A 15,600-nucleotide genomic window follows, 5' to 3' on the forward strand; every position below is an offset into this window, starting at 1 on the left:
TTTCCCACCTTTCTTCCCCAATTTTAAAAATATTTTTAAAAGCTGTACAAATTCCTGGAATATTTAATAGACTAATACTTCTGTCTAATCACTTCCCTGGTGCTCTGTTGAAAAGAGTATTTCCAGTAAACAAATATTAAGAAATGTTGCTTCCAACAGTACTGAATCTGAAAAGCAGAAAAGATGTTGAAGTAGTGGCAAATACAGTGAAAGGATCTGTCTCCTGAGTTCATAAACTTCCATGAAACAGCAAAATAAGACTAGGGAAGGTTGAAAAAGCATTTTTACCTCCTATGGGAATATTTATAAGTGACTATTTCTTAAAAAACTGACACGATTTTTTTGTAATTCCAAAAAGCACAGAAAAAATAAAGTTGAACAGGACCTAGAGGAGCCTATTAGCCAATTTTCTGCCAAGAGATGATTAACACTACATTCATAGTTTCTGACAGAAGATTGTCTAAACCTCCTAACAACCTTCAGTTAAAGTTTCAAGTAGAAAACTAATCCAGATCTTTACTATCCTTACCATCACAAAGAATTTTCCATTTAACCTGAATGTTCTTGCTGAAATTTACTATGTTTCTGTGATTCCAGATTTTTTTTCCTTTTGCAGCAGCATTTTTTGTACTTGAGAACTGCTGTTATTTTCCCTCTGTCCTCCACTTCCAGTACCTTCAACCTCTATTGAGTTCCCATTTTCTACTCCCCCCTTTAATTGTTTTCTCCACTACTTTCCCTTCCTTCCAAGAGGCCCACATCTTTCTTGAAGTGCAAGACTTCATATTGTACCAGCTAACCCACCTTGTAAAGCCGAGGCTGAGTAAAGATTAAGTGGAATTACTATTTCATGCATCTTAGCTGCACCACTAGTTATACCATGTATTAGGTCTTTTCTTCCTAACAGATTCATCTTCAACTCAACAATAAAAATGCCTAGATCCTGTAATGCAGAATTCTGCATGGCCAACTCTCATTTGTGTGGTGGGTAACTTCTACCAAAATGCTGTGTCTTGCACTTTTCCTTACACAATTGTACAACATTTTTAAAGATGGCATCTTTGCTTTCCCATGATCCTAATAAATTATCATCTATCAAAGTCTGGGCAGCAATCCTTTTCAGATTCATGTCATTTAATTGAACAATTATATTCCCAATACCATCATCTGGGTGACATGAAAACTGCATTCAATGTTAAGAATAACCCACTGATTATATCTTGAGATATAGTTTAAACTGTTTTGTTCTCCCTTAGCTTTGGTGTTCTTCAGGGAAAGAGGAAAGAAATAGTATATGTACGGATATTAATGCATAGTATGTATGTATCCCATATATATATGACATATATTCCAAAGGATTTCTCCAGTTCTATGTGGTTATTCTTGGAGAACAAAGGTGGGACTAGGAATCCAGTCCCGTAAGTCTATCATGCAAAATGTATTTTGCATGTATGCATATAGTTCAATATAATTTAAAATTATTTGTAGAATAAACCATGCTCTCTCACCATGAGTTGAAGTCTATGCAGGGAAAGATATAAATTTTTTTTATATTTGCTGATTAGCACACTAGCTTCAAAACTACAATTTCACCTGTCATTTACAAGAACAGAACATAAATCAATAAACCATTCTTTGAAAAAAACAGATAGGAATATGGACAGCAGAGAAATGTGTGATAATCAAGATGGGGAAAAAACAAGGACAAAATATAGAGTAGAAAGGTAACATGAGAACAAAAGAACAAGTGAAACATGAAAACAGGCCAATTAAAAAAACATGGGGTATAAACCATGAAGAAATTAAATCGAAGCAATAGGACAAAGTTTAAAAAAACAGGAAAAAAAAAAGTCAGGAACAAAAATCAGTTGATGAAAAAACATTGAAACTAAGCACTTACTTTTTTGGTTTTAAACTATAATTCAGTCCTGTATTTTTAGTTATACATTCTCAAATCTTTAGCTCTTTATTGACAGCACAACAGCTTCATGCGGGATTTTAAAAACATGCTTCCAGACAAAGATGTGATATATCTTTCTGAATCTCTGCAGGTCCTCCCACATGCTGCATCTTTTTTTTCAGTCTAAGATTCATTAAAACTTAAGTTGTTTTGTTTTTTTGTCTTCTAAATACATTGCCAGAAACACTGGCCTTAGTGGAAACCCTCCGCTTCAGATTTCATGATTGTGTTTAATCTTTTCTTTTAACTCTTACAAAGCTGTTTATCACACTATCATATAAAGCCCAGATTAGAATTATTAGAAAGGGTTCTTTTATCATCTGTGAAATAGAAAGAAGGAGGACAAATTAGAGGAGACAGATGCACAGCCAGATTCTCAGAAGTGCACGGAATTCAACAAGAACAGTTGCCATTTTTGTTTGTTTTGTTTTGACTTGAAAATTATAGTTATTAAATGTAAAGATAATGGGAATATACTAGGTAAACAAGCTTGGTGCAAACAGATTGATAACTCCCAATTAAGAAAAAGTACAATATAGGAACTTGCAGTATATATTCCTGTTAAGAATGATGTGATTTCCGTCCAGTTACTCACAGCAGCAAAGCTGAAAAGCTTGCAAGGCAGAGAAAGAGCTCAAGGTTCCCCACTGAAATCACTGTTCATTTCTTTCAACTCATATTGCATTTTCATATAAAAATTAACTGTGCTGCACCTGCCATGTACCAAAAGTAGATAAGCAAGCGTTTGTGGTGTGTTGTAATGATTCTTAGATGGAAACCACATCATTTTCTGTGTGATTTAAGCTTTTATTTAAAGAAAATATGAAAATGTGGTTATTAAAATAATCCTCTAAATGTGAAAATTTATTGAATCTGCAGAGTAACAATCCAAATTATGACTCTTAAGAAGATGTAATCTATTTCTATTCATTTCAATAAAACATTAATTTCTAAGTGCTAAAATGATAATTTTAAGAATCAATATTTTATCTTTTCTGACCATTTAAGAACAGATAAACAGAAACTGTAGTCAAAGTTTGCTGTGTAGGACTACAGCTTCTCTTTCAAACTTGTAGCCAGTGAATGGTCATGATGGGCAGAATATTGGAGGTATAAAGCAGTCAGTAAAAGCATTTTCACAAACACCAAATTCACATGGCAGACAGAAGAGGTTTCTAAGTACTGCTGCCTCCAATGCATTTCCTAATTTTGAGCTGTATTCTCATAACACAAACAGGATTTTCTCAAAGTGACTAAGCCTGTGTGTCCAGTCTGATTTAGCTTCCAGATTTTCATTAGGTCACTAACTTTGAGAGTTTTCTTTGAATCGTTCCCTGCAACAGCATAATTGTGTGGTATTCACATCAGATACAGTAGTGAAATTTTACTATCCTTGATTTGCTTTTGAAATCTGAAAATATTTGTTCTTCTTTAAATTCAGATATTTGTTTTTTTAATCTTGAAAGAGAACCACTAAAATATTATAAAAACAATCTATTCACAAAAAGTATAGATGTTTGCATACAACCTACTAGCAAGACCCTTTTTGTTGGTATAGCTTATGCTGGTTGATATCCCATTTCTGAGCACCTGATCCATGATGAGTAAGAGACAGTATTGACATAGTGACAAATCACTTCTCATACTGACTAAGCCAGAAGTTTTATATCGGACTTTATTTCTGATAACTGCATAGGTCTACAGGGCAACCACGGTCACTACAATGGCTATGTATTTTGCCATCTATGCCTCTTCTGTAAAGTATATGACTTTTTAAATGTTCCTGAAGGTACAGTGGAAGGCCTCTCTATTGATCCAGGCATTTTTCCTATAGAAGTGAAGGCAATGAAGCTTATTTGCTTTTCGTATTTACATGTTATTCTCAGGTTCTCAAAAGATTAGACTTGTTTTTTTAAATTGTTTACTTTCCTTCAATAAACAAAGGACAGCAATTTATATGTTTAATATAAAAACACAAACCCCATGTATTTCTCCTATGCATCCATCAAAATTCTGCCAAACCACTGTATGCCAAACTCTGCATTTTCGAAGTAGCAAAGCACCTGTACATTTACAGGCATTAGTTTCTTAAACATCCATTTGACTAGACCTGTATATTCTCACTCCTCTGTCTTAGAGCTCCTCACAAGTCCACTGTATGTTATTTCCTGTATCTATTCCTATTCTACTTTTAATAATAGCAATACTTTACTTCAAGAGTTTAATCTTCACCATTCTGTAAATAATGTACAGATTTTTTATGTATAGGAATTTATTCTAATATTTTACTACCCAGTCGTTTATGAAAATTGTCACAGGACATTTTAGTCACGAGGAGTTTAAATAATATAATAAAAAAATTTAACAACTAGTTCATAAAAGCATATTTTATTTTTTTTCTGTGCTTTATGACCTAAAATATATTTTTCTTGATTACTTTAGTCATACTCATTATTTTATTTTTCTTGATTATTTTATTTACACAAAGATGTATCTGTGGACTTCTTTTATCTTCCACTCAGTGTTTGATTTTGTTTTTATGCCATATTTTCTATCTTAAAAAGAAAAAAATTAGGCAAATTTATATTTACTTATTGCAAACCTTGTGCTTTACTTACTGCACTAAAGCCAAATATAAATTATCTCATTGATACTTTCATAACAAGAAACTGGTGTTAAACTCATTCTTTTCAGAATAATTTCAGATATAATTGCTAATTTCTGCAGTTTGAAGACTTGTAAAGCTAATGTTTATTTTTTTAAGTAGGCATTTTGTTCTTTTTTTTTTTCTCATAACAGGATTGCCATTATTTTAATGCCATTAGCATTATTTTGCTTTTTACTTTACTTTTTTTTTTTTAATATAGAGGTGAAAGAAAAAAAATCTGATTGTATGGGCCATCTGAGCATCTGAGATTTCCTTGTCTTCATATCCTACCTCTTTTGGGCCAAATCTGGATAAATTTGAACCAGGCAGTTATCTGGCTAGCTGTGTTCCCAGAGGTATTTCCATATAAGCTCATGTTGCAATTGCATATGTAAATACATGTTGTAAAAGCAATAGAGAAAGTGGAAAAATATCCTGGATTATCTGATTTATAATTTCTTTCACTCCCTGACTTAAGTAGTAGTTCTTAAGTGCCAAAAATCTCAGTGCAATAATCTCTAACATCCTCAGGGCATAACTTACACATCATATGCAGTGTTTTGCTACGCTTAAAGAAAAGGAACATAGAAGCAGACTAAAGCCATTTTGACATTTTGCTAGTTTAAGCTTGTTGTTTCACACATTCATATCCAGGAGCAACATGCTGATGGGCTGGCAGCTACAGACTCACTGCATTATTTTTTTATATATTTCTACTGCCTGCAAAGCAAGATAAGCCCCTTCCCAGTGTCTCTTCTGCTATATACTGTTTGGGCATTAGTTTCCTAAACTTGTAGATTTGCTGAGACTGACACAACGGGACTTGGAAAAATGTTGGTATTTTCTTTATAGTCTCGTGTAATACAGTGTCAGTCTTCACTGTATTGTGGATATAAATTTCATAGGACAGAGGTATCTTTGCTTTGAGAGATATCTGCTTAAATTATTTTTAAAACATTTAAAAAAGAGACTCAATGCATTTGGGGTCAAAAATACTGTATTGACTTTTAAAGAGGGCAAATACAATATTTTTTCTGTACCTTGTTATTAGAGTAATAGACACTAAAATGTACTGATGTGCAATCTTTGGTACAAATGTTTCAACTTGGTCAGCACTGCATCACTGGAGGGTCTCTGAATTCAGGAAGGCTAAGGCTCAGTGATGGATCCATTAAAGACTTATTTATGGAGCTTGCCAGAACAGTGTATCCTGTGGTTGTCCTTTCCCTAACTTCCCAGCCTGGAGAAAACAATTAATAAAAAAGAAACAGTCACTGAAGCTGTGATTCTCAAATGCGTTATTACATTGTTATTTATGAAGGTTAAATGTTTTTACTCCACTGGAGGCCTGGTACAAAAATTGAATACTAAACCTCAAGACCATTCTGACCCTTCATTTTCAGGGAATAAAGTTTGTGCTCTGTTTAAAACACTCCATATTTACTTAGAAAGAAAGTCAGTTCACTTTCTTTAAACTGTATTTTAAAGACATGAAAAAAAAAAATCTGTTGTTATTCTCAATTTTTCATTTTCAATCTAACTTTAAATCTTATTCTTTATTTTTCTGCCTGAAGGAGATTATACAGAATTACTTTTCTTTTTCTTCCATACCTGTTTCTTGATTTTCTCTTCTGTATCTGTACCTATTTCTGTAGAAATGTCCTCTTCTTTCCTTCTCTGCTTCTTTGCCTCTTTTTCATTTTCTTGTTTTCTCCAAAGTCATCTCCCCACATTTCTCAGCTAATCAGCATTTGTCTCATAACTTTTCTAGTCCATTAAATTCTGCTCACCCTTGGGAAATACTACCAGAAACCAATGGCCAGAGAAATAAATGGATTAGATAAAGATTACAACAAAATGGAACAAAATGGATTCCCAAATAGTTAATCTCAGTTCATTTTTCTAGAATTACAGTGCAGGCTATGTATAGCAAAACCTATATGTTTACCTGTATTTTGTTATGAGCTGTGGAATTCGAATTCAACTACCTAACGAGCCAAGTACTGCCTGAATTCATTTCAAGGTCACCCACCCATGCTCTTTAGAGGATATTGCGGGAGGGAGAAGCAAGCCCCTGCTTGTTGTAATCTATTAACCACTGCTGTCTTCTGCACCTCAGACTGAACAATTCCCCAACTCTCCTGCCTCTCCAACATAACCCTGGGGTGCCACCAAGTCCACACTGTTCTGTGAGGATTTCAGAGGTCAAAATCTGAATTATGAAAGAATCATGAAAGACTTAGTTTTATAAATTACCCAAAGGATCATCGGATCCATCTCCAATTGTGGACATACTGAAAATGCAGACAGGAGTGAACCTCCTCTAGATGACTGGGACTTCAAAGCTGTTCCAAATGTTGGCTGCAGGGCAAAATTCACCTCTGACTCAGCTTTACACGGGGCAGATTTATAACCAGGAACTAAGTTTTTTAAAAGGCAGTGGGACTTCTGCCATTGATTCAAGGGAACAGAACTTCAGCCAGGATAGGTAATGTGTAAGCAAACATGTCACTTTGGTAGATTTACTGTTATTGTTGTTGATTTTATTAGTAGTATTAGTATAAGTATTATTTCATTATTAGTATTCCAGTAGCTCTTAGAGACCTAAAATAAGACTAGAACATATGACTAAAACAATATATGAGCAAAGATTAAAACATTAGCATTAATGTGGCATAGTACTGTTTTAATTTCCCTTTACAAATATATGTGTTTTGTTCTACATACATAATGTGAGGACAAGGCGCATTCATTTTGCTTTCTGCCGGTACTTAAATATTTTCCTTGTCATTAGGTAATGGTTTGTCTGTGTATGGAAGCAATATGATGTCCTGGCTCAAAGCTTGTGTTTATGCAGCACTGAATTCAAACATTTATTTCATATGAGTAATAGAATTAAGTTTACTACAAAAAGAAAATGTGGTGTCCTTAAAATAGCACTTGCAAACTGCAAGTTCTCACTACTCCGGATGCTGAAGATCTTGTAGTATGTTTACAAGTGTAGCATTATAATTACAAGGTCAATTCAGCTTTGCCGAAAGTGATGACAGCGCTTGCAAGCACTGCAAAACCCATCAACGCTAACACACATGCAGCAGCTTCCATTTCCGGGAAAAAGGCAGGAAATGTCTAAAACGAGTTTCAAAGAAGACAAGATAGGCGATGTCCAGACTGAGGCAGATACAGGGTGTCTGTGTTACACTCATGCGGAGCCTTCAGAGGGGTCCTCAGCCTGCTAGAGGGCCTTCACTGGCATATTTAGGCCCCTTGGCAAGGCTGGGTATGTGTGTGTGACACACTTGGTATTCATCAGGTGTCAAGAATGTTACTGATATGAAAGGTTAAAGTGGCATATACAACTAATTATAATTTTAACGTTTAACGTTCTGAAGAAGTAAAATTATACCAGAAGAGAGGTAAAATCCTAAGGAGCCGCAGCCACCCAGATGCAGAGGGGAACAGCCACAGCCTGGGGGCTGGAGCTGGCCCAGGCTGAAGCCACCGAGGAGAGATGAGGAGGGGGCTGTGGAGCCAACCCCGACCCAGCCCCGCCGGTGCCCGCGGCCGGGGGAGAGGGGAGAAGCAGCAGCAGCAGGAGCCTGTTGAAGAGCAACTGCACTGTGCTGGAGCAGAGAGGGAACAATTCCTCCACTCGATCATTATTTAATCTTTAATGCTACAACAAGAGCGGCAGCATCACGCTTACCAACCGCTTGCTTAGAGACCCAAGATAAGATGCCCTTTTTTGTTGTTGTTTTGTTTTTGTTTTCCATGAAAAGAAAACAAACGTGAGCAGCGAACCAAGTCCTCGCAAACACTCCCAGAGCCACCGTCTGGACGACTCAGCACCAACTTCGGCCGCAGCCCCGCGGGCGATGCGCTGACGCCTGCCGGAGCCCCGGGGCGGCTCCCCCGGCGCTGCGGCCCCCGGCGGTGTGGGGACGGGACCGCTTCGCCCCCGCGGCGGCCGGAGGGGCTCTGGGGAAGGGGTCTCGTCCCCGGGAAGGGGGCGGCCGCCGCAGCCGCTCCCGCCCTAGGGAGGCGGCGCGCTGTTACCGGCGTCGGCCCCCCCGGTTCCCCCCGTGCCCCCTGCCGGCGGAGGGGCTCGGAGGAGGGAGGTGCGCGCTCCCCCGGGCGGGGGCATCGGGGGGGCGTCGCCGGCCGCCGATGGCAGGCGCTCTCCGCCGGGCACGGCTGCCGCTGCTAGGGGCAGGAGGCCGGCGGAGCATGCCGCCGGCGGCGGGGCGGTTCCGCGGGGACTGACAGCCGCGCCGCCGGAGGAGAGAAGGCGCCAGCCCCTCCGCCTCTCCCCGCCGCGAGCGGAGGCGATGCCGCAGGGCGCTCCGCCGCCCGGTCGCCACCCGCGCCAGCCGCTGTCGCCGCCGTGAGCGGCGCGGCCCCCGGCGGGACGGGGCGAGGAGCGGCGGGGCTCCGCAGCCCTCCCCGGCCGGCGGCTCCGCGCGGCGGATGCGAGTGCATGAGCTCTGCAGCGAGCGGGCGCAGGAAGCGCCCCCGCTCCGCCGCCTCCATCTTCCCGGGCAGCAGCAGGACCTCGCCGCACGGCCGCGACTCCGAGCGGCGGGGCAGCGGCTGCGAGGGCGCCTGCACGACCCTGAGAGCCCTGGACGACTGCAAGATGGTGGGTACCGCGGAAAAAGAAAAAAAAAAAAACTATTATTATTATTATTACTGTTATTTATTTATTTATTATCTTTTTTTTTTTTTTTCTGAGCCTTTCCGTGGCTGGCAGCTTGCCCATTCCCATCACGTGCAGTTGCACTATTTTTAAAACTGCAGTCCCCGCCGGGGGGCTGCTGCCCTGCCGCGGGAGGCGGGAGGGAGAAGCGAGGTCTCCGGCCGTACGGGTGGGTCGGGGCCGGAGCCCGGCTCCTCGCCCCGCAGGAGCCCGCAGCCCCGCACACGCTGCCTTCGCGGCGCTGACAGCGGGTGGAGTTGCTTTTTTTGCTAGATACGGCCCGATCTGTCCCCAGACTTGCACTCGCTGAAGCCTAAACAGGTGAGCAGTTGCTTTCGCGGCATCAGCACACGCTCCGCTTGCTGTCCTATTGGGGAAAAAAACCAACAACAACAACCACTCTTGCCCTACAATCTTTCTAAAACTGAATCCAGAATTTGAGGCCCCAAAATTTTGTCCCTGACATACATGATACGTGCTTCCAGTCTACCCAGAGTAGCTGACTGCAATTGTAAAATCTCAGGTCAAGCACCCGCATCCGTGCTCTTTTCGGACCGTCACGTTACAATTTGGCATTTTTCTCCATTTGTGCTCAAAATGTTTCGATCTTGACACTTCCATGCAAGCCAGCGGCATCTGGCTCCTCAGGCTACATGGGTGTTGGGCCCCAAAATTGCTCATCTCACCCACCACAGAAAACAAATGAAGTTGCTGCTACTTTACCTCAAAAATTCGGGTCTTGCCACACCTCTGTCCAGTAGCATTGGACAAGTGTCTGCCACTTCTGTTCCGCTGGACTCTGGCAATATTTCTCTCTAATACTGCAAATTGTTCTGGCAGATATCCACTCTGATACTTCAAAACCGGCAGCAGCTCCCAGTGCACCAAAGAACAAAAGCTGCCACCGTAGCTGTATAAATATATCCAACAAGTGGATCCTACTGGGTCCTGCCTTTTCTCTCATTCCCAGTACCTTAATTTGGTTAGTTAAACAGAACCGCTAGCTTCCTTTCTTCGCTCTTTATCTGGTAGAATTCACTGATTAGAAATATAATATGATTTACAGGTGGATTGCCAAAATGCAGTGAGATTCAGGAGATAAAATGAGTGCATTTTTTCTTGTTCTGTCTGAGTGCTGCAATATTGGTATGGTTTTGTTTTCCTTGGCAGTGCTGAGAATGCTCTGTTTAGACAGGGGATATCAGGTGAGAACCAGCAAAATGTGTCTGGCTTACCAGTGGCAGGATGAGAAGCTTTTCTCGTTTTCTTAATGCAGAATAATTATGCCGTGACACAATGTAGTACATCTTTTTATCCCCATTGCTTTCTTGCATCCACCGAAGCTACAGAACAGGAGAGTTGAAGCCACGTTTAGCAGAGTACGAGGATTGTGTCTGGGGCTTTGTTTGGTGTGTGAATTTGGAAGAGGGGGAGTTTGGTTTTTTTTTGTTTTTTGTTGTTGTTGTGGTATTCTTGCGGGTGTGTTGGAAGGCATTGGGATTGTTTTGCTGCTCCAGAAGCAGTGAAACCTATTTGCTACTCTTACAATTAAATTTGAGAAAGCATAGCTTAAAAAAAAAAAAAAAAAATTGGCCCTGATACTAGTTCTTAGTTATGCAGAGTAATTACAGTGGTACTCATGAAGAGCCAGTGTGGAACTCTGCAGGAGAAGCGACTCACTTATTTTCTGCTTCTGAGTATGAGAATTTGAAGGCTTGACTTTAATGTTTGGTAAAACTGATAGAATCCAGGTCCCAGACCTGTTTTTTCACTGTGCTTGTATGCTGGGATATGTTGAACTCCTGGTGGTAATGATGGCTGCAGAATTATTAGCAGTTACTCTCATCTGGTTTTATATTTTGGAAATTGAGGTCAAATTAGCAAAACAAAGATAAATACATATTTTGTTCTAATGCTCCCTTCCTTCCACCCCCGCCACCATGTGGAGCAAATGGTCTGATGTGCTTCCTTTAAGATAGCAAATGCTTTGTTTCCTTAAAATATCATCCCACATTGGCGATCAGTGGAACTAAACAATAATGATCTTTCCATCACTGTAAAAGTAACCTATGTATCCAGTAGCATCCACATGTATCTGCTGTGTATTAAATTTCTGTGAAAATGTTGAAACGTTTTTTGTCCTTTGTCTGTTTTTCTCCCCACATTGGAAAAAGTGCTTTCTAGAATCCTAACTGGAAAGTGTGTATCTGATACATCTTCTCAGCCAATAACTCCCAATCAGTTTCAAGTCTGAAATCTGGGTTAGAGGCCAATGACAGAACAGAAATCATTACAAAATAAATTAGCAAAATCTCCAGTGTAAAAGCAAACGCTACATTCCAATCCCTAAATGTGCTGTTAATCAGGAAGCAGGAGGAGCAAAGGCAATAATTTCTGGAGATATTTTTGTCTTTAATGATAGCAAAAAATAACCTCATGCTACTAGTAAAACAGCTGGTTTTCTGTCTGCTTAATATTTAGGACTAATAACTCACACTTCCAGAGATTAAAAGCAGAAGCACTACTTTCCTGCAAATGAACATTTACAGCACACAGAAGAGGCAGCTGGCGTGGAGGCCCTAGTCATTTATTAAATCTTAGGCACTTGGTCTTGTACACTATGCATGCCTGCCTGGAAGCAGTAGGAACAAGCCCTAAATTGGGCATGTTTTTTTTTATTTAAAAAAAAAAAAAAGGGTTTTATCAGTGTAGCTAATTGTCTCATGTAAGTAAATTGTCTTTGTTTTTCAGCTTGTCCAGGAGTTCAATACCCAGGTGGCTCTATACCGGGAGCTGGTAATTTCCATTGGGGATGTCTCAGTCACCTGTCCATCTCTGCATGCAGAAATGCACAAAACTCGAACCCGAGGATGTGAGATGGCCTATCAGGCTCATCAAAAACTAGCAGCAATTTCCGGGTAGGAGACTACTTATGTTTAATTAAAGCAGTACTCTTACGCACATCTTTGCTAAATATTACATGGAGGAAACATTCAGCAAGAGCATTAACTTGTGTTTCTGTTTTAGTCATAGAGATACATGGCCACAAATCCTGCAGAATGCTTATGTTCTTATTATAGTGCAATTTGGGACCAAATCCTGGTCCCCTTATAAAGGTGGTGTCTGACTGATTTCACTGGATGCTGTTATTTAAGGTGAATGTGTTTTTTCTCTGTATCACTAGACAACTTAAAAAGATTAGGGGAGAAGCCTTGCCTTTCAAAGCCGATGTGGCAATAACTTCCTTCCCAGTTCTTCACTGAGTATATCTAACTGAACAGATAATGACAACTAATTCAGCTCAAGTAGAAACTTAGCAAAACCGGAGGTAAAAATAATTAGGTGAAAACTAAGTCTAATTATTTATCTTTTTTCACTGTATGGCAAGTGGGACATTTATGGTAACATATCTACATCCCGAGTCTTGTCTCACTGACCATGCTTTGTCAGAGTTTTCTGCACCTGCCTTGTCCAACATAAACCACTGCACACCACTGGAAAATCTTTTCAGCAGCTATGACTAATCCCCACTGAAGTTCTTTCATCAGTTTAACATACATGAGAAACATGTCAGAGGTTTAGTATATAGGGAAAGACCAAGAAAACACTGGTTGATCATTTTAGTAGAGCTGTTGATGTTTTCAGATGCAATTTTGAGCAAAGACTCTTCTCTTAAAATATCGCGAACTCCGATTTTTTCCTCAAACATATGTTTTTAAGACACTAAAGTCTGTAAGAATTAAAAAAAAAGGATACAGTTCATTGTAACCAGTATACAGTACCTCAACATTATAGTACTGAAAGTGTGTAAACAAACAAACAGTAGTGAAATTGATTCTGTGTACTTTTAAACTCAAAAGAGAGACTAATACAAACAAAAAGAATACAAAAAGAGTAGCAGAACCTAACTTGGACTTTTTTTTTGTCTTTTTATTTATTTTTTTTTCTTAATAGGGAAAACCATAGATACATGCTTATTTAGAAATAGAGAATTAAGTAATAATTTCACAGCTGGGAGCCTGTCACATACACAAAGATGTCCTGAAGGTTGTGCAGTTGCTGTGAGATTGACATTTAGCTAATCTAAAACTGTTTTAGGTAACTGTGATAATAGTATGATATGCATAACAACTGGTAGGTGTTAGAAACCCTCTGGAAATTACTTGTTTAGTTTGACAGACATTTTACAAGATGTGCTTCACATCCTCACCCTTATACAGCTGAGGAAAGCTATATGAGCCACCTTAACTTATTATTATCTGTGAGGGATTCAGCATAGAAAACAAATAGAAGGAGAGGAGTGGTGAATAAACGTAGAGGTTCAGTCTTTAATTCGGCAGGAAGGGCTATGTAGTGCATATGGCATAGGATCTGCAATGGGAACCTAATTTGGTAGGAAGAAAATCAAGAAGGAAGGAAAATATTTAGGTGCAGGAATGCATTAAATTATCCCCAATATTAAACAGTCAGGAGGGTGGTGTATTGCTCAGAAAACACTGGTAGTCAGGAGTTGAGACAAAGGCTCACTTAGTTTGCTGCTTTAGTTTAGAATCTGTAACACTGTGCTGTGAAAACTTCTGGGTAACACCACATATTTCATCTTCCGAAGCTTGGTAAACATAGCTATTGCTTTCCAAGGCAGAGACAATAATAACAATTAGCCAATTATGTTACTAGACTATAAAATTTCATTACATATCAGCATTTAATTAGTTAAGCTCATCAATAACATTCAGTCTCTAACTAACCCGAGCTGTTGCAGGGCACTCTGAGTTTCTTTCAAGAAGTTGGCGTCACCATATCAGACAACATTAAGTGCATTCGTCTTGTTTGTGTTGATATCCTCCTTGGAAAATTAGCAGACAGCTTTGTTTGGTGCTTCCTGTTTGAATACACTAGGGTTTGAGACTCAGACCTCCTCCTGATTCAGGCAGTACCTGTTTCCCTTCTTGGCTCACCTGGTCTAGCAGACTAGGGAAGGTAACAAAGAGGAAAGGTGCAAAGACTCAGAAGGAAAGAAACAGGAACAACCCACTAGCAATGATAAAGACAGCTCTGGAAGAAAATTTGGCAGTTGTGGGAAGGGAAAGAAATGCTGAGGTGAAGGCGTTACATTATGAACTGGCCAAGAGAAAAGTCATGAAGAAGAAAAGTTTGGTCATGGGAACATCAGTTCTGGAATATTGAAGGGACATCAAAGGAGGACAGAGGTTTAATTCGAACAAAAAGAGAAGACTCCAGCTGTAGCTGCAGCAGAAGTATACTCTTTAGCTACAATAAGGAGCTAGGGAAATGGAGAGATTGAAAGCCACGCTTAAATTAAAAAAAAAAAAAAACTTGAGAGAAAAGAAAGAAAAAAGAAAAAAGAAAGAAAAAAGAAGAAAGATGATGACAAAGATAAGGAAGTAGCAAGGAAACATAAAACCTTATGAGACTGGACTGGATTAGATCGTATCGCCCCATCTAGCCCAAATTTGACAGCAACCAGTAGCAGAAAGTCAGTAAAAAAGAATAAAAAACAGGCTGTACATAGAATGATGCCTTCCCTAGCATATTTGCCACTTCCTGGCAATCAGTAGCTTAGGAGTTTCCTGAGTCAAAGACCATATCTGAACAACTAGCGCCTGACAAATGTAAGCTCTTACAGAAGATTTAAGGATTTGTCTAAATATGAGGGTCTTCTACATAGAAAATGCAGAGGATGAATAATGACATCTATACACTGTGGTGTGTTTGAAAACTTTACAAATCAGTTTATTTAAAAAAAAAAAAAAAGAGAGATTAAGCTGATCGAGAAGAGAAACTGCAAATTCAGTCTCTAACTTAATACGGCCTCATAGCTATTACACCCTCTTCTTAACTTGCTCTGTTATTCTCTATGTAGAGAGAGATGAAATTTTTCTTAAAGAGCAGAGGCATACCTGGGTTTACAAACACTACCATGGCTTTTAGAGAATAAAGATTAGAAATAGAAATATTTTAAATTGAAATAATCTAGTTCTAGCTAATGATCTTTGAGTCAGAGTGAGCTGTTCATTCAATGTTGGTACCTCGGGACTTCAGGTCAATTTCTGCACACTATACTCACAATTCATACCAAAAAATCATATTGATTTTTAATGAGACTGTCTTCTGAGGAAACCGAGCAAGCTCTGGTCCTTTCATTACATTTTCTACTATATTAATGTAACATAAATTAAATAACTGAATTACATTGTGCACCTTGTAGTATCAGAAATTATAACCAAACCTGGAGAAGGTAAAGCAGCAAGAAAATGGATCAGCATTTTTATGTAA

General features: G+C 39.3%; 1 protein-coding gene across 1 annotated transcript in view; it reads left to right on the forward strand.

Moving 5' to 3' along the window:
* Positions 1–8,458: 8,458 nt before the first annotated feature.
* RGS7BP (regulator of G protein signaling 7 binding protein) overlaps positions 8,459–15,600 on the forward strand; it is a 45,060-nt gene continuing 37,918 nt past the window's right edge. The window contains exons 1-2 of the mRNA XM_080573260.1: positions 8,459–9,246; positions 12,055–12,221. Coding sequence (XP_080429386.1) covers positions 9,085–9,246; positions 12,055–12,221 — 329 coding nt within the window. The 5' untranslated portion in view covers positions 8,459–9,084. The remainder of the gene's footprint in view (positions 9,247–12,054; positions 12,222–15,600) is intronic.

The sequence above is a fragment of the Anser brachyrhynchus genome (assembly GCF_964034855.1).
Source record: "Anser brachyrhynchus genome assembly, chromosome: Z".
Classification (NCBI taxonomy): Eukaryota; Metazoa; Chordata; class Aves; order Anseriformes; family Anatidae; genus Anser; species Anser brachyrhynchus.